Genomic DNA, 25,096 nt, shown 5'->3' with positions numbered 1-25,096 from the left:
GTTGAGCTGCTTCACACTTTTGATACCCATCCGTCAGAAGATTAGCAGTGCCATTCAATGCCAAGCGTACATAGGGGTTTCTGGTACTTGCAGAGCTGAGCCACAGCACACGCTGTTACTAATCTCAGAAAGGACGAACACTTTACGCTCTTCTGATAAAAAGTTTTGGTCATTTACCAACCTAAGTAGACAAAAAAAGAAAAGGCAATTGTGAGCTGTTGTCTAAACTCTTAGATTGTTTGGATGTTCTAAAGAGAATTCTCTCATGAGAAAGTCCAGAAGGTCTGAGGGAAGGGAATTATCATTTAACACCGACAGCCTGTCTAGAAAACAGTAGGATTGTGTCTTTGCTCAAAAGAGACACATCAAACCACAAAGTAAAGGTCACGTAGTGCTACAGAATGAGGCCTTCTGGTGCACAGTGTCAGCCTCAGGGGGTACCTAGATCCTCCACGTGCATTTCAGCGGACCTACAAAGCTGTGTCAATACCCTACTCCATGACCTGCCAAGTCAGCTCTGCGGAAAGCAAGTAGGGGGATATCGAAACAGCACGCACCAAGTGAGCGAGACCACCAGATTCAGCCTCCAAGTGCCAAGCAGGCTCTGGCTTAAGCAGCGTAGAAGCATGTTCCTGCCCTCTCCTTCCCATGCAAGTCAGAGCAAGTTTCCCAGAAAGGGACCAAGCCATTTTTATTTTTTTTTAAACTAAATGCTTTTAATAGAAAACAAAATACAAAATAACTCTTTCCAGAAAGCAGAAATATTTAATCTCTCCAAATGACAAACTAGAACGTGCTTTTTCTGCAGATCCTTGTTGTAAATGCTGATGATTTATCTCACAAAGTGTTCATGAAACTGATATTGCAACATTTTGAGAAAAATCCAACACTGGCAGAGCTGCCTCTGTGTACACACAATAATTTAGTAATACTATTTTTTCCCATGTCACTTTGTGTGTCTCTCTCTCCCCGTCCCCCTCTCCCTAGACTGCCAACTTCCATTTACGGAAATATTTCTGTGAGGTGCAGTGGTGGATTGACATGCCCCATTTCCATTAGGAGTCCAAACTTAGCCGCTTCAGTTCTATTGTGCCCTCCCTCCAGACAAGGCAAGTCGTTCATTACCCTTAAAGCCACCGCTCTACCCCCACTGTCCTCCCATCCTCAAAACACAGTGCAACCAGATTCAGAAAGATTCCTAATTAATGGAACATAAATAGAAATATCACAGCTAGTACCAGGAACCAAACCCAAATGACAATGCAGAGATGGGCCCCAACTGAGGTCAGATTTCCATTCCCTTACTAAGAAGAAAGATGGTATTTTCTACTTAGCTAGTCCAAAATACTCCAGAAGTGCTATAGGGAGCTGTAATATTTAGGACCACTTTCACTGTAGAAAATAGATAATGTTCTTTTAACAGAAGGGTCTTAAAATGCTGGTCCTCTGCGATACCAGGAAAACAAAAGCAAAACAAAACAAAAAACACTGTGCCAGTAGTTCTCCACACACTCAAGCCTCAGTTAACAGTAGGTAAGATGTGCCCATCAATCAACGCAGGATATTTAAGTGCAGGTCAGCAGCTTATCTGGTTGGCAGTTTCACTTGTCTGGACCAGGCTTTCAGTTTCCCCAAGCTACTGGATTTCCTCCCCTTTTCCCCATCCCTACAAGTACAAGATTAGAACGTATACATATTTTCATCACTCCACCTTTTTCCTTATTCCGTTCAACAGCACAGGCCTTTTTGTAGGCAAGACATTTTAAAGCATTTGCATCACTCTGAATGTGCCTTTCAAGGGGGTAGAGGAAGAAAAGTGTTTCACAGTCAGTAATCTCAGCTTGCAATGGACTCTGGCATTCAATACACGCACCCACTTCCCTAGGAAAAAAAAAAATTAATGTTCCTGATTTTCTTGTGCAATTCCAGTCACTAGAAGAAGATTACAGGCCATAAACTGTACGCTCAGTACATTATTCATTTGTCCGGTATATACACCAACCAGTTCACTGGAAGACCCGTCTGCAGGGGCGTTGCAGTAAGTGTTCCGAATGTCCCAGACCCGGACTGAATTGTCCATCGACGCTGAAGCAATTAAACTGCTGTCGGGGCTAAAAGTAAGGCTGGTTATGTTGTCTGTGTGCCCCCTCAGTTCTTTGTAAAGAGTTCCTGACGCCAAGTCCCACAGCTTTAGCCGCTGGTCTTCACCTGCTGATGCCAGGTACTTACCGTTGGGAGAAAACGCAAGCGCTAGCACGGGGCCACGGTGTCCGGTGAAAAGACGCACCGAGTTGCCTTGCTGAGTGCTCCACAAGCGCACAGTTTTGTCCGTGGAGCCCGTCGCTAAGTAGTTGGAATTGGGGTGGAACTTGACACAGTCTACGTCCGCCAAATGGCCTGCGTATATTCGCAGCGGGTACGTCCGATCAAATGACCAGAGCCTTGCAGTGCGATCGTGGGAACCACTGGCAAAGTACAGGCTGCAGGGGCTAATATCCAAATCCCAGACAGGATAGGCATGTCCTTGGTACAACACAGTGTTTGTAAAACTTCCGAGGTCCCAGTATCTGATGGACATGTCCTCAGAACAAGATAAGAGCCCCGAACTGTCTGAAAGGAACCTCGTGCTATACACAGGTCCACAGTGTCCTCTCAGGATCTTCATTTCTGTGCCTGCGCTGTCGTCCTCTTCCTCCTGGTCAGGGAGGAGAGAAAGAAACAAGAAAGGAAAGCATGTTTATCTGTTCAACAAATACAGGAACCACCACGAGGAAAACGGGCGGGTGTTAATACAGAAGAAGTTATTTTAGACGTGGCACATTTTGTGCAACTCGGACACGAACACTGCTAGCGCATTTGCTACATCTAAGTTAATGCTGGAAGAGATGGCGAGATAATAACCCTTTATATAAAGGTTTTATCTTCATTTTGGGTAGCCTCATGCTCACTCCAGAAGGCACCTTAACCTGGGACTGTACGCAAACAGGGAAAAAAAGAAATATTTTATGACATTTTTCCACTTGCTAAAAACATATGCTTATTCCCTACCCGCTCTCTACTAAACTTTTGGCTAAGATGTTGAAACAGATCTTGGCATCTGCTCTTTTGGTGTGGTCATTATTGGAAGTGAATCTCACAGTAGAGAAAAAGAAATACAGATGTCTTAAACAAAAGGCAGGAGATGGAAAGACAAAGCAATATTTGACAAGCTGTCTGCTGGACATTCCTTCTTAGCTCCACAAGCGAACAGTAACCCAGTAAGGCCGTAATATCTATTTCTCCATGCAAGCTCTATCAGGATGCTTTCACATCCTCACCCTTCAAGAGCTGCCTTCAAGAATAGCAAATGTATGCAGCTTATTTAGGTCAAAGGATCTATTTTGGGGTAGGAGAAGATGAATAATCACAAAAAGGATGGCACTAGAAACCTTTTTATCCTGCAATTCTCCAATTCAAGTACCAGGGCAGATAGTCAACAAGCAAAGGCTTTCACATTTAAAGACTGTTCAGTGAGCTGTGCTAAAGGAATCTCCCAATGGAGGGTAAGAGTCTCTGAAAATCTACTCATGTAGCACCCCTCGACACTCAAAGGCTACAGACTGCACAAGTTTCAACAAATCTCAACTCAAGAGAGTGTCCTTCCTGACAAGCTGGGGTCTCACTGACAAAATGCAAGATAACCATGGCCAGGGGTGCACCTGTGTAGACCACCCTGCCGTCAGTACTGAATCAGTAACACTCATCCACAGACGACCTCTGCGCATCAAATTCAACACAACGTCCTTTTGTTTGTGAGCAGCCCCTTTAACTTTTATCATCGTAAACTGGCCGTTTCCTGCAGAAGGAGCACTTCCTGCCCCGAGAGGAAACCCAATTCCCCAGGGCTGCCGGACTGCTGACGACCAGCAGAAGTCAGTGCATCGTGAGCGGCTCTCTTGGCTGACGCGACATCCCCCATCCCTCCGACCTCAGGACCCAGAGACAGTTTCGCTGCAGACTTTCTCCTGAAAGCCCTTCTCCTCCAGCGGTTTCAAATCTCACATTAGAGGTGAGCAAACTCTGACTTAGCTAGCTTGCTGCCTTTCTCCACCTCAGCTGCGTGTTTAGCGGTAGGCAGCAAGCTGTGTTTAGCAATGCTAATTCTCTTCAGTAGTCAGTGCCCATGGGAGTTTTATGATGTGGCTGGGAGCCAACTTCATCTCTACTATGGAGGTGAGGCAGAGAGAAATTGCAGGCTCTAGCACGCAAAGCCCCTTTCTCATTCAAATTGCTTTTTCTACTTCAGATAGAGCATTGCTTGCTGGAATCCACAGCATCTCTAGGCTATGTTACCACATTAAAGGAAAGAGGCTGATACCTGCAGCATTTTATACTATTTAATTATGACCATAAGATTCCTGACAAGTTACCAGTGGAAGCCCATTCAAGTTACCTGTATTGTACTATAGTTTCTGTAAATTCTGCAAGTCCAGATACTTAATTTTATGCCTCCAAATTCATAGAGGGCTACTTGGGCTGTCTGCAAGCACATATTCTTTTTCTTTACAAGCACCTAACTCTTCTTCTTTTGTATTACAGCAACAGCTTATTTGAAAATGCCTGCTGAAGCATTCAAAACCACACTCCTATATGCTCACAGGTAGCAAATCTTATCTTTTACTTCTGTTTGACACCCACTTAGCATAACAACTGCACACTGCTGTTATAGCTTACCGAAAATGGTATACCTGTAATGCTTCTTCCGTTTCCTACCTATCCAAGTTAGTCTGCTGACCAGATTAACAAAGCAGCTGGAAGTGCAGCCACTACGTTACTGTCTTGCAGAACCAAGCTTCATTTCTTTCCCAGATCAAGCACATTCTTCCTTGCATCCCACAGCTACTACCATGTAGGTGAGCATTTACAGCAGCAAAAGAAAGGTTGCAACCTGTGTTACAAATCAGCAGGAAGGCAGGGAATCCCTCTTCATAATATTTTTTCAGGATGCCAATTTCACACATGGAATATGTTTCCTGGATATAACATACCACTGGGCACTACCCAGATATCCATTAGCTCCTTCTGAAGTGGTTGCTGCTGCAGGTTAGCATGAATGATTTGTATTTCCTTGGAGTGGAAAAGAAGATAAGTTATAAGAGCCTATTTTAATCAATAACCTACACACACACAAAAAAACCTACCTTTTATTATTTGTACTATCCATTTTGAAAAGAACAACTATGAAAACAGATTTTAAGTAATTGGATAGAACTGGAAAACTTACCAACACTACTAAAATGAGCTAAAAAAAAAAAATTTACTCTTCAACAGTGAACAGGAAATCTACTGAACAAGTAACAAGACTCCCAAAAATTATATTATTAAGAAACGAAAAGAGTAAAAATGTTGGCATGTTTTGTTACACAGGACACCTTCCAAATGATACACCTATGGACAGACTGCCCAACTCCTCAGCTATTACTTAAATCAGTAATGGATTTTGCATGACAGTCATCTGGATCCAGAAAAATTTACTGCCAATGCATTTACCCTTGTGAGCAGCAAACATTATCTAGCTAACAAAAATTACCTTGATCTTCCACCCAGCACAAGCCTCAAGGGAATGAGTGAGCCTCAAAAAGCAACAATGATATAAAACGAAGAAACCATCCCACTGCCCCCCCCCCCCTTTTTTTTTTCTAACTAGTAACAGGTTTCCCTGGGTGTCGTCATCTCTCTCATCATGCAGTGCTCTTAAGAGGTCAAAAGGGAAGATCTCCTACCTGCCTACAGTAGGAATCTCCTAGCAGGGAAAGATGAGGGAGTAGATACCATGGCTCTCTTTGCAGGACATTTCTTACTGCTCCTTCCAGAATTCCTTCCCATCTGCCATCCACCAAGGTGTCAGCATCATCCCCGCTCAGTACCACTTGAAGGACCGCTGCCACTCAAAAGCAGAAACTTCGAAGCAGAGCTGAATGGGGTCAAGTCTTAGTCTTCACAGAATTTAAAGGCTGCCACTCTTGCAGCTTGGAACAGAGAGTATTATTTTCTGTTGTTGATTTATGTAGTACCAGCGATGAGCATGGCAAAATTGCAGAGAGACAAACAATACATCCATTTGCCCAGCTGAAAAACTGCACTTTTGTACTGGACCTTAAGTAAGAGAGGCTATAAAGTGGCATTTGTGAGATGCCACTAAAGAAAATGGAATCACTTTATCCCAAAATAGTAAGCCTCTCCTATTTCCAAGAAGCAAGAGAACACTGGTGAAGTGCATTAGGGGATCACACTGAGAAAAATTCACTAAAACTACACCTAGTAGAAGACTTTGACCTTACTGACACAAAAGCTTTACATAGACTAGGAAGAAACTTCAGTCTCCAACACTTTTGCCAAGTCTCAACCTCATTTTTCTATATATACAAAAAGAATTAATAAACCCAATAGTCTAGTTGTAATGCCACCCTGAACGAGATCCACTGAAATGCACACTTTTAGACCTCTGTATCTTCATAAACAGAAGGATCTATTTGCTTGCAGCAAATCAGAAACCAAGTTGAAGATTAATTATTTCAGGCACTACTATTTAAATATAGTATCCAAAGCTAACTACACAATACAGAAATCAACCAAAACAAACAAAATGAAGAAACCTTACAAAACCCAGCCAAGTTTAACATCCTCACAAGTTATTCTATAGAACTCACCGAAGTAATGTCAAAGCACATTCAGAATTTTTGTTCTTTGTCAAAGTTTTCATGAGATTTATCGCTGTGAATTGTTCCTGATCATACTGCAGTGACAGTCTGAAACACAGCCCCTGTTCACACTGAGCTGCATTACCGGTGACTGCAGCCCGGTCAGGGTGGACTTGTTTGGTCTGTCTTAGTATCTGGTCTGTTCCCACCTGCGACCCCACGGTGCCAGTGTACTTTCACTTTGGGCTCCCAGATACTGGAATTTATTTCCTTTGTAGTCAGTAAGCTTTCATTTACATTTGGGACACAGAACCAGCAGTGCTGGTAACCAGTTCAGGCTGGTATCCCCCCCCTTAACTTTAAACTCCTGGTCAGGTCACTGTTTTGTCAATGGCGAAGTTATTCAGGGCAATGATGACTTTGATCTGTGCTGGTCTTTGATCAGTTTTTGGTTTTAGACCTGTGCATAAATACTGCAGGATACACAAAATATTAAATAGCCAATGAGAGCCATTTGTAGTCAAGCTTCCGCAGCCATTTCATAATACACGTACGATATGCAAGTATGCGCCTACGTGCCAAAAAAAGCTAATACATGCTCCTGATAACCTCGCAATATCTCACTTTTCTATAGTCTGGAGCCAAAGGAGGTGACTTGCTGATTTAGCAGAGAAATTCTCCTCTGTCACAGGTTATCGACATTTGGTTTCCATGAAGGCAATACACACAGTCATGTGTCCTATGAACTCTTACAGCTTATAATGAAAACAAGCCCATAACTCCATCTTGGGCTAGCCTGACCCACTTACCTGCTCACTGTGCAGAAAGGGTTAACCTGGGAAGCAGTGAGCACGCCGCTGTGCTATCTCACCTGGATGCCTGCCTCTAGTTCTCAAGCTGACTAGCAAGCAAAGCAATCCCTAACCATAGATCCCTGCATAAAGCAAGCTCTCTGCACTCTTCCAAAATAAACAGAACCCTGCCACTAGGTATTTTTTATGAGAAGAAGAAAAAACAGTGGAAAAAAGGATGTTTCTCCTGCTAAACACTCAACACAAGAACAAATGAGGCTTTTTCTTTTTTTTTCTTTTTTTTTTTTTCCTCCTTCAAGAGGGGAGTGATTAAACAAAGGAAGAGTCACAAATTCTGATCTCTAACCAGATATAAGATGCTACGTGGGCAGCTGTGGTGAGAGAGGAGGAAGGGTGTGACTAGAAGGCAAAAAAAAAAAGAGTAAACTAGAAGATGCTATCTAGCCTGGCATGTGAAGGTACACACATCCTTGTCCTTGTCTCCAGCATTCCAGAGTGGGAAGCCTCTGAAGTTTCTACACTGCAGATTCCTTAACAGAGACATTTTATAATTTTTCCATGCTAACTCTTCACCCTCTGGTTAAGGCGATTCCTTAAACACAGTTTTGCACTTAGGCATCCCTCCTTTTTCCTGAGGCCTCAGACCAGCCTCCTTTGTCTCTTTCCTTACTTTGTCTTTATTTTCCTCTTTCTACATCTCTCCCCTTCTCTCTACCCTTCTCACTGGTTGTTCTGAGCCGCTTTCTAGTTTTCATTCACCACAATGTGTTTTTAGTGCCCACATCTCCTCGTTTCCTCTTCCCATCTGTAAGAAGGCTTCATGCTCCTCAGGGAAGGGAGCCTTCTCTAGTCACCTGTCCTTACTGGGCTGCCTGTGTAACGTCATCTGTCCAAGGGCAGCTGGAGGAGGGGGATCAGAACCTAGGACTAACAAACTATGACCTGAGCACAAACTCATTGCACCTCAGTGCAGCATTTACAACCACTGCAGGAAAGAACAAGGACGAGAGTAGGGTACAAAATTTGTGCGTCAAGGCAGACAGGTTGTGGAACAGCCTCACAGTCCCCCAAGACATTACTAGATACTCCACAATGCATGCCCAAAATACCTCGGCAGAAAGGGGGGGGGAGGGGGGAGGGAAGGGTATCCAGACCTCCTCATCCAGGATGTCACAAGCCAGGCGGATGCGGGACACATCAACGAGGTGGGGCTCAGATTTTAACTTCCTGGAACGCAGGCTCCACAGCTTCACACACGAATTATCGAACCCAGCAGCAAGCAGCTTGCTATTTGGTGAAATCTCTGCAGTGTTCAGCAACTGCTCTGTGTTATAGAAGGCATAGAAACAGATGGTCGTTAAGGAAGGGGGCCCGTCCTTGACACGTTTAATGCTGTCCTGCAGTAAATCCAGCGCCGCCTCGTTCTGCAGAATGGAAGCCGGCACGTCGCTGGGTTCCAGGCCGTTGCTCTCATTGCGAGAGGAGCTCCCACCGGCATAGAGCTGGTAGTCAGTCCTCTTGGCGGGCTGCACATCCAGGTGAATGTGCAAGGTCAGGACTTTGCACAGGGCATTGTTGTTGTCACTTTGGAGGTAGCGAAGAAGGTAGTTGTAGCTGTCCTCTTGAAGGCGGATGACATACTTGTTGTCCAGAAAAGCCCGGAGCTTCAAGTTGGACAGGATATCTTGAATAGTCATGGTAGTCTGCAACTGCTCAATGATATCCTTCTGGCTGGCATTCTGCAAGAACATGCCATGGAAGCGGCTGTAAAAACTGTCCACTGTGCTTTTTAGGCCATTCTGGACCATGTTCAGATGGAGGTAGACGAAGAGGGGATACAGAAGAGGCATCACTTCATGGCTGTGCTGAGAATCTGAATCTACATAAAAAACAGCAACAAAGTTTGAATGATTTCTCAATCCATTTTCTACTGGGAATAAAACAGAGCAAGGACAATTACGGCAAAAATCCTTGACAGTGACATCAGAGAGCAAGCAAGAGGAGACTTTTGTTGGTGCATCTAAGTGAACTTCTTCTGTCACCTAAAGGGGATACACAGTACCTATTACAGATCTGAGGAGAGATTTTCAGGTCAGTGAGGTATGTTGTCAGAACAAAATGCAGATATTTCAAAACCCTTTTTAGGTATGGACCAGCTATTAAAATACCACCTCAAACTACACGATAGCTGAATTTTTCCCCTATGTATTTAAAAAAGAAAAACTATGCCCTCTGCTTATTGCAATAAATGGACTTAAATTAAATTTAGTCATTATATTTAAAATAGTATTTAACATGTTTAAGTCAAAATTATTTACCTAGCTTGTGTGGGCATGAACTGTGGTGGCTTTTTTGCCTCTCAGCTTCAATAAAACTTGCATGTGGTGCTTCGGATGGAACTGATTTGTCTCTGGGGGAAAGGAAGCTACAGTTTCCAAAATGTACTGCAATATGCTGTGCTCTTGTTTTATTTCTGTGCCTGCTCATGTGCACGCTTTCTCTCTCTCTCGCCCCCTCTCTCTGCCAAGGCAAATCCCAGCAGTAATTCCTAGTACACAGTGTAACAAACTCCCGATTAGGCGGTGCTGTACCTTGCAGAGACTAATCTGTGCAACAGCTCCACCCCTCCTTCACCAGCTTCTTGGGGCTATTTCCCTCCCACGTTCAGCCGGCTGCAGGGAGCCGCAAGGAGCAGAGCCCTGCCGTAGAACGCCATGGCAGTGTACAGGGCCTCAACAATGAGTTACTGGAAGGCCAAATGGTCCAAATTACTGGAACAAAATAAGCATTGCTGATCCTCAAACAGCATTGCTTGCCTTCAAACAGCATTGCTTCTTTCCAACTTGTTCTTCCCTCCTGCCACTCACCAATGCAAACTCTTTTTTCCCCTTTCCATTAGGTTATTTCTCCTCTCCTGTTGAGCAGCCATCCAGACTTTCACCAGTCCATACTGTGCCTCTCCCCCATTTCTATATGAGTAACTACAGCGTGTGTTTGTGCTCTGCGGTGTATACGTAAGTATTTGCATACTTAGGCATCATTCTGCTCTCTGTCCCACTGCAGCTGGGCCAAAGCCAGTGAAACCAGTGGTCTGTATGTAGTAAAAGCACTAAGCAGCTAGTAGTTGCTCTAGTCCAGAAACGCAACAAGGGGAAAAACCTCACACCTGCAGTGGGGGAAAAAGGGAAGAGATGAGAGTTTGGCAGAGACAGGAATGAAGAAAATGTTCCCCATGAACATATGAAGAGAGGTTACGGGAGCTTCTCTGTCTAGCCTGGAGAAAATTAAGGGGGTATCTAACAGCTGCCTTCAGTACCCAGTTGGACATTATGGAGGAAAAGAAGCCAGCCTCTTCTCAGAGGTGCTCATTGAAAGGACAAGAGGCAAGCTTCTGCAAGGGAAATTCTCACCAAATCCCTCAGTCCTGCAGCTGGGACCCAAAGGTGTGGCTAGTGCAATCTCCACACTTTATGATGTTCAAAACCTGGCTAGACAAGGACCTGAGCAACCTGATCAAACTCTGACCTTGCCCTGCTTTGAGCAGCAGGTTGAACTAGAGATCTCTAGAGTAATTCCTAAATTATTCTGTGGTCCTAGTCCCCTGCCCACTCCTCAGTGCCCCTGGAGGCAGGCATCACAGAAATGGGACGTGTCCTGCTGTGCCTTGTTGCTGGCTGGCAAGTTACACACATGAACTGCTTCTGTTTCTGCAAGGGAGTAAGAAATCAAAACTGAGCAGGAGGGACCAAAAAGATGCAAACAGTTGACATGAACACCAAAACCGTGCCTAGCACTTGCCCAAGCAATATTTAAGCCACTGAACCCAGCAGCCATGCTTCTCAAAAATCTATTAAACCATATGAATTTACCCTCAATACTAAAGTGCAATAGTGTTGAACTGCTCTAGGTGGCAAGCCTAAGACTAAGGCACTATTTTCTGCCTCTGCCTTCCTGCCTGCCTCCCTCCCTTTCCCTTCAACAAGTATCAGGAATATTAATCCTAGTGTTATGCACATTGGGATCAAATCCCTACACCGGACAAATGTAGATGTGCCCAAAAGCAGGAGGAGTGGCAACCTCACTTTCCTTGGTAGTATTATCTAAAAATACTACCTGCTTTCTTCTTTCCACATTTGGGACTCATAGAAGAAATAAGGACATTCCCAGGAGTGCCCCCCCCCCCTTTTTTTAAAATAAAAAAAATAAAAAAAAAAAAAATCATGATTGTCTTTTGCATCACACTACAGAATGAGATTTTTTTTTCCTTTCTGTCACATACCTCCAGTCTCAAAGACAGTACAGGTAAATTTAAGGGAACAACTTCTCCCTTAAAAATCTAGACCATCATAAAAAGAAGCCAGTTATGAATAAAATTAAAAATCCTAACCTAGGAGACAGCAAAGAACTACATTCATTTCTAAGTTACCTGCCTTTCACATAGGACTCTGATCTTCCTTCTTGTCCTGTATATGTATGATGTTGTCTAGAATATCTACATCTATACAAAGGCCAAATGCTTGAATAAGAAAAGACAAACAGACAGCTATCTACAAAAGTCAAAGGTACTCAGCACACAGGCAACAGAAAAAAGGGAAAGAAAAAGAAAAATTAAATATTTCTAATTGTAGTAACTGAAACCTCAAAACTAGAAATCAAAAGGTTGTTAGAGACATGATTTTCAATTTTATTATACTGTCCTTTACTCATTGAAATGACAAAAAACCAGCTACTTTCCTCTTCCTTGCTTACTGATATTTACCTGTGAGAAAATTGCGTAATCGTCCAAATTGTACTTCATATTGCTGTGGCTCCGCCAGGCAGGGAGCTGCAGACACAACGTTGGCACAACCAGATTCAGATTGGACTGTGAAATAAAATAAGTAAAATTAAGTAAGGATTTAAGGAGTTTTGCATGTATGCCTGGAAACAAAGCTTCTCATAAAATCCAAGGTAATGCAGCCACCAAGGTGACATTTCATCTTTCAAACTGTCCAGGGATGATGTAGTCTGAAGCATCTAAGCATGGCATTAACAACCTAGACAGATCAGGAATGGGAAAGTATATTGAAAGCTTAAAAAAAACAAACCAAAAAACAACCTAAAAAGCTCAGCAACTCACCTGCTCCCCCCAGAATACATTTTTAAGTTTTTAAATACAACATTAAGTTCCCAAGAAAGTCAGAGTAACACCATCACAGATTCCTTCAGTTTTACAAGATACTCAGCAGTTTTACTACTTTGCCCTCAGAAAAGATGAAGAAATGAATCTACAACTTTCTCCTTTCAGCAGCACCCACCACCCACTGTGGACAGGTGGTCTGCAGTGACGCTACCTCAGAGTCTCAAATTCTTTGCCCCAGTCATTATCATTTACTAGTCTCCCTGAGGTGGTGGTGAAAACACACTGAATCTCTATGCAAACACTGGTTTTTAATCAAAACGTGTCCTGTTTGCTGAGGATTTTAGGTTAAAGGGCAGCTGGTATCTGACCACAAACCCAGTTGGTATAGTCTCCTGAGTGTTAAACTGGTTTTCAGAACCAGTATCAACTCTGGTAAAAGTGGTTCTGAACTATTTAGGAAGGGAACTGGCTTTTCCTTCTCTGGCACCAAACCTTTGCTCCTCTGCTAACCTCTCAAAATTTGACAGGGGACTTTGTGCAAGTTTACAGACACCCACCAACACACCCTAAGCATATACAAATACCAGTGATTACAAACACAAGTCACAAAATTTACGTTTCTAAATTTTAACTAGTATGTTAATTCGTCTGTTCTTCTAAGAAAAACACAACAGGGCAAGGAGTTTCACTCTGTTTTCCTTTCCTTTGTTTCAATTCATAACTGTTTTTCCCCTCCACAAAAACCTGTTTTTATTACTTTCACTTTCAACTCCTTCAACTTCTCAGTCTCCCCTGCCTCCCACCGCTTTCTACCCTCTCTCTTTGCTTTCCTAGTCCTGATTGATCGCTTTTTGTTCCAGCATTTGGCTCACGCACAGAGGCACAACTCTGACAGCCCTGGAAGTCTATAAACAACATCATCAAATTTTCACATGCTAAAAAGAGATAGGCTAGCCTCCAGCTCGTCTCAATGCTTCTAATTAGAAAGAGATCAGCACATGGTGTACAGGCAGCCTGTCGTTATTCTCCCCCCTCTCCCTGGTAAGACACAGGTCTACCTTCCTGGAGCTTATGTAAATACAGGAGGTATGTTTACCAGCTCTCCAGGGCAAGCTGAATTCAGCTTGGGAAACAGAGAGCTGGGCTGTGCTTATCATCTCCTCATGGGAAAAAAACAAATACAGATTCCAGCACCAATACCCTATCTTCACTCAAATCACTTTAGAAATAAACAAATATAACCTGGTGAAAGGTACAGATACACTACAGCCTGCCTGTTGCAGAAACTCAAAGCTGGTAAGAACTTCAGGCTCACATACTGGTATTACTTAACGGCTAAAGTAAAAAACTCTGCTATTCAGACTTAAATTTAATATAATCAATATTGAGCATGAGAAGGTAAACTGCATGCATGCACATGTAGTAACTCAAAAATGCTTAGTGACAGTTTTCAATGTCACACATACTACTCATTGTAAAAGCAAAGAAAAACAGAAATACGAGGGCTCGTCTTTCATGCTGTGTCACAGGGTTACGTACAAGGGTCAACACTTCACAGAGTTCTGGTGGCCTCGTTTCAGCAGGAACGGGAATGACTTGCCACCTCACTCGTGCCATGCAAGCACAACTTACTGTCCTTGGCTTTATGAAGTGCTCCCTCCATGCCACCTATTTAACTTCCTCTGTACAAGCGACTTAATTCCAAAATTAAGATTTACTTCACGCTTCAGAAAGAGGAACATCATCTTTGGCTACCTATCCTGGAGCAGTCTGGTGGGGCAATCATTATGCCCTACTGTTTCATTAATGATGCTAGAGTTCATCCCCATCAAACAAATGGTAAATGAACCCTACATACTAGACAGTTATAACAAGTTCAAATCCTGGTTCCTTTCCTTCCCAAAATGTTATACCAACTAGAACTGCAAAAGGGATCAAGAGCTCAACTGATTCCAAAACAAGAGAGTAAATTTTCAGGCATATTTTTCTCCTGGTAGAAATAAAACATCGGCCATATCCTTTTAATACATTAATAAATCTACCATAGTTTCTTTTCCACCTTCCCCTGTGGTCGTAAGAATATCTATTGGAAACATCTGCTCCTTGACTTCACTTCCAGTAATTGCAGCCAGCTATGCGACCTGATAGCAAATTCAAAGGAACTCACTCCTAACTCAGGGATATGGACAGCAGCCTCCTGGTCTTGTGCGTTGGCTACGAGCAGCACTGCTTCCAGCTAGCAAATGTGGGGCTACTGTAAATGCTGTTTCACAGCAACTGATTCCTCTTTTACGTGAGTGTGATAATGTATAATTTTACATTATTTCAGATAGCCCTATGTGTCGATAGTATACTAGGGGCAATATTAGAGTAACCTGTTCCTTAAGTCACTCATTCTGTCCTCAGATATTCTTCTAGTTTTCTACAGAAATACGGGATAGTCATGAGGAAGCTCTGTGCTGTATTTTACTACAGATGTGATCAGACAGCGTGTTAGGTAATCTCCTCTGGGCTCCCTTTCCCACGAAGGGTTGAACCAGATGATGTTTTGCAGTCCCTTCCAACTTGGGTTGTTCCATGATTCTGTGAAAACAGAGCTGTACAGATATAGCAAGTATATGAAGCAATGGAGAAGGGCTGAACTGAAGAGACTCTGGAAGACGACAAAAAGAAATGCTGACGTAAAACTGAGAAACAAAACTATTTAAAACCAGAACGAGAGGACACTCTTCACTGTGAAAGAAGTAGTCACAGAATTGAAGACAGAAGTAAGCAACTCTCCCATTTATACAGGCTGGTTAACTTAAAAGTCAAACAAAAGAAAAGAGCTGAACAGAAAAAGCGAGGTGAGTTTTGTTAAGGAACAAGCAGAGACCTCTTCAGACAAAAATATTGATCGCTTTCCCTGAAATAAAGCAACACAGGCTTTAGAATCTGGTCACTTTTTATTCAAACTAAGATGACTGCAGCAGAAAGTATTTTCAGCCTCTGTTGTCAGAATAAGTACAAGCTGGGTTTTTCTTTTTCGACAGTCATTCACGGAACTGCAGCATACTCACTGACAGCTTACTACAAGCACGTTTGACAAGGAGTAGTAGTAAGCAGCCGAATACATGAGAGCAGACCATTTTCAGTTCTAATGAAAACTGATGACTAAGTTCTGAATCACCAGCCACAAAACCCTTGCATCGGCAAAAGGACACAGACTAATAAGAAGAGATTTAGTAATAACATTTGGTGGAAGATTAGTAAAAAGACAAAACCCAGTCATACACTCATTCACACTCTTTACTGAAACATTTTTTTTCCTGCATGATATCATATGCAAATGCAAGGGCTTGCAATCCAATTTGTCCCTCCTACTTCAGATACTCTTGTGTCCTCCTGGTATGGATTGGTCCCAAGTTCTAATCCCATTTCAGTACTGACCTTTCTACCCATCTCTCCTGTAAAATCTCCCATCAAAAACAATTCAGCATTTTACTTTGGCTTCATTCCTTCCCCATCTACCCCAGTATTATTTCAGGGAGTTGCAACGAACTTCTAATAGTTACTCTGAAAACAGCAAGGAAAAGAAGATGTAAGTCATTTCTAGTAACGAAGTATTACCCAATTTCCGTCAGGCCCCTGAGAGATTCAGCCTGGACTTTTACCCACAAGTCACTCATCTTTGGATTGCAACTATGGCAAAATACTCTAGAGGTGGAAAGAGCTATTTTGGCATCCAATCTTATCTAGCTACAAGCAGAGTTATATAGCAACTAATGTTTTGTCAAATCAAGTTATATCAAAAGTAACTAAGGTCTCCACCACTTAGCCTGGGATACTGTCACAATCTAAGCCGTTTCATTAACAGAAAACATTTCTTCATTGCATTTTCACCCAAAGGTCAGCCCATTTACTTTTACAAGTAAATTTAATCCACATGGCTTGCATCCTTTCAGTATTTGTACGTGCTCAAGCAGTAGCATAGTTTGTTATAACAAAAACAATAATTTCAATGAAGACTGTCAGAGATAGGATTTGAGAAGCAGGTACTGCAACAGGATTCAGAAGCCTTTAAGAAAGAGGAGAAAGGGAAATGCAGGGAAATAAACTGTCTCATCCACTGAAGCTTGTTTTTTTTTGGTTTTTGTTTTTGTTTTGTTTTGTTTTTTAAGTGACAGAGCAGAGCTTTCACAACTAGAAAGCTGACTAGGCCAGAGCCAGAAACAGTCTGTATCACTTCCATTTCACAAGATACAGCTCTCCTGGAGTACAAAGGGTACAACAGATTTTCATGCTTCTACTTAATTCCTCATCTAGGTTCTTCCCACCTCCGCCCCACAGCACCACTACTCACCAGACTTCATGTTCCTTGGGATACAAAATACGCATTTTCCACGACCCTGACCTGGTATTTCAGCCTGCTGTTTCACCAACCATGAATATCACCTTGTTACACTTTCACCCATGTTTTCATTCTTCAAAAGTTCATAACTCACACCAACTTCACACTGGGAAATTTCTTTATTTCAAAAGGAGAGCTGTCCATGCATGCAGATAAATTCACGTAATTACCAATATACATACTCACACTTGTCACAACTCTGCCAAGAAGTACACATGGAAAATATGGTAGGATTACCTGTGAGATTAGCTGCCATCTCTTCAGCAGTCTGACACAGCCTCAGCCCTTGTTTTAGAGGACCTTCCGAGTCCACATACTGACGGCGCTTGAGGTAGCAGGACACTGCCATCTGAATCTGTTCTGTGCGTACGCGTTTCATGACCTCAAAAGAAAAGAAAGAGATGATGAGGCTCTTACTGTGTAGGTATACGCTGAGATCAACATACACCGCAGCTGTATTAAACTGACAGAAGACAAACAGCTCAGTATTTTCACTGCTGAAGTCAAACAACTTCATTACTGAAGTATGAAACAAAACCTTTAGGCGTTTGCCTCTCAGTACTAAGGCGTAACTAGACACTTTGAATCCGATCCCTGAAGATATTTTGCTGCCTAATTCTACTAATTTCAGTGAGGAATGAAAAATACTTTTGAGGATTCTGGACTAAAACTGCAGTAGTGAGCTGAAGCATTTGTTTTTGTTAAAAATAACTCATGGAAAGGGAACGTTACTCCTCCTTGCTTTTTTACAGTAGCAGTTTGGGTATTCTTCAGTCATTTTCTGATTCGTCTGCCTGAACAACCAACAAAACAATTCCACAAGAGTCAAGGGAATGAGAAATTAATATACAAAGAAGGAAATTTCAGAATCATAATGCTTTAAATAGCACACCTATTTGGGGAGTCCAAGAAGCAATAGCTTATCACTTGAACTTAAAGGTTAGAGCCAGATTTCTGGCACTTCAGTCAGGTAAGTCCCCAGAAAAAAAACAGGGAAATTAAAACAAAAAGGTGCCTTTTTCACCTGCCCCCATTTACCTAGACTTCCCTCCTACAAAAGTTAAAAAAAAAAAAAAGAAAAAATCCTTTGAAGTTTCCTTTATATAAATTTTGAAAGCCATCCCCACAAACACCACTTGGTAGTATCTCAAAACCAAAAGGAGCCCAATGCTAGCTTTCAGCCTCTGGCTTGTAATAAAAGAACCTCAGTAGCATGAATGCAATAGCTCCCTGGCTATTTGAGTAGTCCTTGACTGCCACTAATCCATTGCAATAGCCATCGATTTTACACAGAAGTTTAGATAACCCAAAAGGCTTTAAATAAAGCAGAACTAAGCAACAGTTTTATTCTACCAGAATAATAGGTAAAGCCTGCCTTAAGAGAGTTCTACACCTTACAGACCCACTACCAATAACCTGCATACGTTTCACAAATGCACATGCTTTCTGGTCTGAGTAGCTAAATCTGATGAAACACAACTTCTCAGAGACACAGACAAGGATGCCCTCCCCCCCTGTAACAACCGTATTTCTAACAAAATGACAGCTTTAAAAATATGATCATAAACGAGCCTTTTCTAATACCCATGCACACTTCAGTGCTTATCCCAGTTGTTAGAACAATAAGCCCTCTGTGAAGTTCCAAGCAGATGGGGATGCAAGGTTTCAGCAAAAGTTACTTTAAACAGATACGTGGAATCGCAAGCCCATATGCTTTGGCGAAAACCTTAAAGAGATTTCCATTTGTTCTCACAGGTGAAATAGCTGTTGAGGGTGGGGAAGGGGTATCAACAGGTGAGGAATTTTCAAAGCATTTCCAGATAGACCCGTCAAAATTATGAGTTTCAACCACAATTTTTTCCACTCCAAAAGCAAACTTCCTTTTCATCTTCCTTGCAATTAAGGAAATTATATCTGAGACTTACACTGTCTCAAATATAACACTTTTTTCTGCTGCTGGAAAAACTGTAGGAAAGACAGAATTCTAATGAAGACCATGAAGAAGGGTGGACACACGGATGGACCAGCATCTCAGCATTCTCCTAAAAAAACACCCTTAATTAAGCTTCGCCATGTATTACGTTACCATTCTGCATTTCAACTAGCAGTATGGACTCACGTACAAACGACTTGCCCAGGTCCGCACTAATGCCTCTGCATGCAGTCTGCCATACAGCTTAGGTTTGGGTAGCAACTTAATCATATTTGAGATACTCTCATAGATGATTATTTCAGGTCTAGAAACCATTTTGGAGAGTTTGCATCTAGATTGTTGTATTCTATTTATAATCCAAAAGAAACTCACTCCCCAAATGGCACAGAACAGACTCAACTAAATGTTTCTGAAGTGGTTTAGCCAGTCAAAACTATGCAAATCGGCCTCAGGTCTGTGGTTCAATTGCAGAGCGAGAGCATCTAGAAATATCCTTGCCCATACTTTTTTGCTTCAGTTACAGGATCAATTTGCGCTAGGTTAGATTTGGTGAGAAAATCCTTATTCATTATGGCACAGCATACATGTACAGATAATTCCTCATAAACTCATAATGGATCAGAGAAACTAAAAACTGGTGTGTGAAAGATGCAGAACTCCAGAGGACCCTTTGAAATGACAGTGACAAACAAGAGGAGCACTGAGATCAGCCTTTTCAAGCTGCTGAACGAGCAATGACCAACAGAGAAAATGGTAAATTTTAAATGACAGGCAAAAAAGCAGAAGGTTACCCAGTAGTCTCAAATTCTAACATCAGGATCGGACATTTTAGCAGCAAGAGAGAAGGGCCTGGGAAAGGAGCAGTCGCTGGCAGCTGATTCAAATCCGAGCTTTTTCAGAGCTTTGGGGATAACAGGGAAGCCCCAGTTTCTTCAGCCAAGATTAGCTACATGGCATTTGCAGCTGCTTTATGCAACCTGTACAGTTTCTTGCTCCCTTCACGTATCTTGTCTACTCCTCCCAGCAGCCACAGTAGTGGGTGTTATGAGCAGTATCTGAAGGAGATCTCTTTCCCTGCTCCCAGGTGACAGAACAGGAACTACCTTACAGGAAATGCATCTTCACCAAGAAACAGCCATGGGCATCAGACACACCATCACCCCCACTTTCATTTCAGGTCTTTGTTTCTTCATTCACTTTGCCCTCAGCTTACACTGAGGTTATGCCACTCTCAGCGTTACAAAAAGCAATGTCACAGGAGCAGGGAAAGCATTCATGAAAAGTGCCAGAAGAACAAAACCAATGTTCATACAAATATTCTTTATCAAGCCCTCAAAATTAGAGTATATCATAAAATAAACATAAGGATGGCCTACCAAAATGCCTTTAACTGGGTTCAAGTTGAGCCAGTTCACAACAGGTCAATGATGCATAATTTAAAGGCAAAAAAGGACAAGCCTGCCACTTTAACTGCCAATCAATTTTAAGACTCTAGCTCTCATCACTGAAGATAATCTCCAAAATATGAAACAAACTGAACGCATATAGTGTTCCCTGTCTATGCCTGCAGAAAGCTTGAAACAATTGTTCAGAAGTCCCAGCTGCCTCGTTCTTCTCAAACAGCCAGAGAGAACAATAAATACTAATACCATTAACCATTTTTACTGATAAGCAAAATATGTTAGGAAAGAGAGAAGAAAGATCACGTCAGGAGTCTGCACAGCTACAATGCAGCATCTTCTGCAGTGTCACAAATTGGAGCACAAAAAAAAAAAAGGATATTAGGTTAATTTTTTCTGAGGAACCAAAACCAGTGAAGAAACCCAGCGGAGAGGCCGATCATACAGAACACATCACAAGTTCCTCTTTCCTAGAAAAGCTGGAAATTAGCTGTGTACTAAGCATTGGGCCAAGGAAATTCATTTCCTGCCTATGCTGCATCTCAGGTATAGGTTTAGGCAGACTTCACAGCCTTGAAATATTACCAGCACAGACCTACGAAAAAGAGCTTGAAAACTAGCGTTGGAAACGCTGCTTTTAAATACTCTGCATTCCTGTCCTGATGCTGGGACAACAGTCTCTTCCTTCCAAAAGACTGAGGAAAGACCTGTGAGCATCAGAGAAGAACCAAGGACAAGCAATCTTAAAAAGAACCAACAATAAAACAACCCACAAACGCACACTCTGAATATTCTCTACTGAGAACTGTGTCTCAGGCCTCAGCTGCGAACAGAGAAGTACCATCTTTTATCTCTCATCACTACAGGTGAAATTTGGACTCTACTAACAATACTAAATCACCTAGTTTTTAATTTTGTGACATTAAGTTAATCTAAGACTAACAAAATTTCAGAATAAGCAAGATAAGGATAAAGGGCTACAAAGATCAGAACCTAGAGCAGCCGAGGGACTTCACACATGCAGCGGCTGCAATTCAGGAAAACGGGCAAGTACACACGACAAGTTGACATGGAGACTCGGCGTGGTGGCGGTGCAAGATCGTAGAAGCACTGCAGGTAGCAGGACCGACGGAGAAGGCGTCCGCCTGAGCGGCGAGGCAGAGAGGAACCAGCTGTGCTTTTAGCAGAGCCTGTATCCATTTGCATTGGACCTAGATTTGGCTCACCGTCCACGGAGGAAGCTTTGCCAATTCCACATTGGTTTTTCCCCCCCACCCCCCCGAAAAGAGAGCCCAAGGGCCGCTTCACCCGCCTCATCTCCCCCGCGCTACCCGGGCAGGACGCGCCTTCCTCCCGCCCGCCGCGCACCGCCTCACGCCTTCAGCCCCGCCACCCCGCCCGGCCCCCCGGGCGCCCAGCCGCCGGGCCGGGCGCCGCTCGCCCTTCGGCCCCGCCAGCAGAAACCCGGGCCCACGCCGGGAGCCCGACGGAGCCCCTCGCCCGTCCCAAACGCGTCGTGGGCTGCTGCCGCCCGGGCAACGCTCACGAGTGGGAAACTGAAGGGCGCTCGCTGCAGGGACGCGAAACTGAAAGTCTTCGCCTGTCAGAATTAAAAAAAAAGAAAGGAAAAAAGGAAAGGGAAGAGAAACGGTGCGACAAGCAGCGGCTAATTAAACCCACGCACTTTCCACGGCAAAAAAAAAACCGTAACGAGAAAAGCCCACCGCGCCTCCTCCGGGCGCAGGGAAGGCGCCCGGCCCTGCCCTCACCCGGGGCTGCCCCCGAGGGCCGCGCCCGTGCCCGAGCCCCCCCGCGGGGCCCGCCGGCCTCCCGGGAGCCGCCTGCCGGGCCGAGCCGGGCCGGGCCTGCGGGCCTCCGCCACGAGGCGGCCCGGCGGGACGCCGGGGGCCCGCTCCCGCCGCCGGCCGGCGCCGCCCCCCCCGCGCTCCCCCACCCCGGCCCCGTGCGGGCCTCGGGCCACGGCCCCGCACCGGCCCCCGCTCCCCGCTCGCCGCCACTCACTGAGCATCGCAGGCGGCGGCGGCGGGAGGCGGGGTCCGGCGGGGCCGGGGGGGCGCTGTCACTGCGCCCAGCGGCGCCAGGCGCTGCCGGCGGGCGCGCCGCCGCTGCCGCCTCCCCTGGGTGCCGGTGGTGGTGGCGCTGGCGCGGCCGGTGCTGCCCGGGGGCCGGCGGCGGCTGGCGGCGGCCGCTCCATGGCTGGCTGACACACGCCGCGGCGGGCGGGCGGGCGCGGGGCGGGGGGGGGGGGGAGCGGGGCGGGGGCCGCCCCGCGCGCAGGCGCCCTCCGGCCGCCAATGGGCGCCAGCTCCCCCCGCACCGCCTCTCGCGATCGGCGATCGGCTGGCGCTGCCTGGCAGGGACAGAGGTCAGCCGGGAGGGCGGGCGGGCGGAGCGTGCGGCGTGCGGCGCGCGCCCGGCGGGACGGTGAGGGCCGGGCGGTACCGGGGGCGGGAGTGAGATCCCCGCGAGGGGGACTGGGGGTCGGGGGCCTGGTGGGGGAGAGGCGGGCGCTGAGGAGCGGGGGCCTGTGGGGGCCTGGTGTGGCCCGCTGAGGGGGAGGCGGGCGGTGGGGCGGTTAGGCCCTGAGCGGTGGCTGCGCGGCCGCCTTCCCGTCCTGCTGCCTTCTCTGCGGCGTTTCTTTCCGTCGTGCCTCTTCGCCTTTGGAGGCCCGTGTGCTGTCCCCATGGCCGCCATCTACTCCGGGATTTACCTGAAGCTGAAGAGCGCCAAGACTTCTTGGGAAGACAAACTCAAACTAGCCCATTTCGCGTGGATTTCTCACCAGTGCGTTCTGCCTAACAAAGAGCAAGTAAGTACTTTTTACTGGTAAACAGCGAAAGAAAAAAAATTCCCCATAATTAATTGCTGCTGAGGATGAATTGATTCATAAAATCCAGATCTAGTTACTTAAGCTTTGGACCCTAGGAAGTAGTGCAGATACAACTCTGCTGGTGAGTTGTGGGTGGCTCTTGATTTCTGTGTGGTTGTAGGAAATGTTTTCATAACGTCATCTTTCAAGTAGTTTCAGCAGAAAGATCTGTGTTAGGGCAGGAAGAAGGAGTTTTTCTTATAGAGAGGGTAATGTGTGTGTTCTGTATCCCAGGTAGATGAGAAACCCCTGTCTTCAGAGCTGTCATTAGCACTGTTTATTATATCCTATACAGGATGTTCTAAAGTCTGATGTTTCTGGTCACAGTTAAGAACAAGAACTTCAAGGTGGGAGAACTGACTGTAGCTACACATGTGTTTCCCAGTGCTCTAAATTTGTGCACAGGGAAAGATTGCGCTCTGGATTCATGGGCATCTCCTTGGAAGATGCTTGGAACCCCCCCTCTGCCCTCAAGTCTTTTGTTTTGACCCTGTTTCCTGAAAGTCTGTTTAGTGTTGCCCTGAGTGAGGGGTGTCTTGGGCTGCTCCTCCAGCCTAGTAATCGTTTGGAGGCTAGTATTTGCACTGTCTGAGATCAGTGTTTTGAGTTCCTGTTATTTCACTTAAAATATTAAACCTACGCCATCATTTTATTTTGAAATCAATAATTTAAATTAACAGGTTTCAACCTTTTCCAATTTGCACACGTCTAAATTCCAAGGCCTGAATTTCTAGGTAGTAAATTTAAACATAACAAGAGGAGGATGTGAAAGGAATACCAATTGTCAGAAAGTGAAAACCATCTGATTCTTTAAGTTTTGATTTAAAAGACTACATTTGCGAATCAGTATCGACTGCCAGAATTATATCCTGATGAAAGGGTCTTAGGACGTTGACTCCTGAAAGCTGTCTTGGGAGGGTACAGGGGAGCACAGGGCCAACACTGGATATAGAATGAAAGCTCTTAGGAATTTAGGTCTTGGTTAAAACCTACAAGGGTGGACTTCTCTGCTCATTCAGAGCCTGTTCTGCTTGGATGTAGAACAGTTGTCAAGGCACGAGCGCTGTAATGGTGAAGAGGTACTACTTTTGTCTTGTTCTCATGTGGAGGTTGTTAAAGATTACTTCTTTTCCCTTTTGTTAACAGGTATTACTTGATTGGGTAAGCCATGCGTTGGTTTCATACTACAATAAGAAAGCTGAACTGGAGGATGAGGTTGTTGAGAAACTCTGGGCGTATCTAGACAACGTTATCCATAGTAGAAGACTACAGAATCTCTTAAAGAGTGGGAAGACAATCAGTCTCAGTTTTTCAGTTGCACAGGTAACTAAAACTGTGGATATTTTGTAACATGCTGGATGGCAGTGTGTATCTTCTATAGTACGTGACGCTTCCTCATAGCGTAAGGTGTTACGTGAAATACATAATAATTAATCTGATGGCTTTTAGGACCTCTAATAAAAATTTCTCTATTTCTGTTCTGCAATACAATTTGTATTTGTGCAGCACTAAGGCTGAAAATGGCAGAGCATTCTAATAATAACCTCAAAGTTAATCTTCCTCTCTGTCTTTAACTTCTTCAAACTATCAGAGAGTGAATTGGTTTAAGTATTTCAATAGGTAAGTAAAGGGTCAGTTCCATATGTTGCTATTCTACATTATTTACTGCTTATATTGCCATTTTGCCTGGGAGTCTTAGGGAGAGAGAGATTTTCCCTCACTGTGGGGCTCATCAGTGTGTTTGGCTTGAGTGTGACGTGCTGTTCAGCAGACCCTGCAGCTTCTTATGATGACTCTAAACAGTGGTGGCACTGAATCATTATTGATCTTAATCATATCGTTATTTTAGGCTCAGCTGAAAGTGAATGG

The 25,096-nt window shown here is 44.3% G+C and overlaps 2 protein-coding genes across 10 annotated transcripts in view; one reads left to right on the top strand and one right to left on the bottom strand.

Moving 5' to 3' along the window:
- Positions 1-745: 745 nt before the first annotated feature.
- On the bottom strand, positions 746-22,567 carry TAF5L (TATA-box binding protein associated factor 5 like). 2 transcript variants are annotated; one of them, XM_075146427.1, is made up of 5 exons: positions 22,360-22,567; positions 17,242-17,386; positions 12,252-12,356; positions 8,647-9,371; positions 746-2,695 (listed from the first exon to the last, which is right to left on the bottom strand). In XM_075146427.1, the coding sequence occupies exons 2-5, from the start codon at positions 17,381-17,383 to the stop codon at positions 1,898-1,900; spliced, it is 1,770 nt and encodes a 589-aa protein (XP_075002528.1). In that variant the 5' UTR covers positions 17,384-17,386; positions 22,360-22,567; the 3' UTR covers positions 746-1,897. The 2 variants fall into 2 exon arrangements, with proteins under 2 accessions (XP_075002528.1, XP_075002529.1); XM_075146428.1 differs by lacking the exon at positions 22,360-22,567 and adding an exon at positions 20,314-21,278.
- A 50-nt stretch (positions 22,568-22,617) lies between these two features.
- URB2 (URB2 ribosome biogenesis homolog) overlaps positions 22,618-25,096 on the top strand; it is a 37,465-nt gene continuing 34,986 nt past the window's right edge. For 4 of the 8 annotated variants that reach the window (XR_012673071.1, XM_075146420.1, XM_075146421.1 and 1 more), the window contains exons 1-2: positions 22,891-23,167; positions 24,374-24,550. Coding sequence is in view for 6 of the 8 variants with exons in the window: in XM_075146420.1 (XP_075002521.1) it covers positions 23,042-23,167; positions 24,374-24,550 (303 nt within the window). In the remaining 2 variants the exon portion in view is untranslated. Of the gene's footprint in view, positions 22,783-22,890; positions 23,168-24,373; positions 24,551-25,096 lie in introns of those variants that run through there. The other 4 variants (XM_075146417.1, XM_075146416.1, XR_012673070.1 and 1 more) reach the window with 4 other exon arrangements.

The sequence above is a fragment of the Calonectris borealis genome, chromosome 3 (genome assembly GCF_964195595.1).
Source record: "Calonectris borealis chromosome 3, bCalBor7.hap1.2, whole genome shotgun sequence".
NCBI lineage: Eukaryota > Metazoa > Chordata > Aves > Procellariiformes > Procellariidae > Calonectris > Calonectris borealis.
Note: the sequence above shows the minus strand (reverse complement) of the source record. Positions and strands in the feature narration are given on the sequence as shown.

Bases quoted from the DNA above. Each gene is read 5' to 3' on its own strand.
- TAF5L (XM_075146427.1), bottom strand. From the start codon at position 17,383: ATGAAACGCGTACGCACAGAACAGATTCAGATGGCAGTGTCCTGCTAC. The intron at 12,357-17,241 runs GTAATCCTACCA...TTTATTTCACAG, and splicing joins GATGGCAGCTAATCTCACAG to TCCAATCTGAATCTGGTTGT. The intron at 2,696-8,646 runs GTCTGGATACCC...CTCCCTGACCAG, and splicing joins GTGACATCCTGGATGAGGAG to GAGGAAGAGGACGACAGCGC.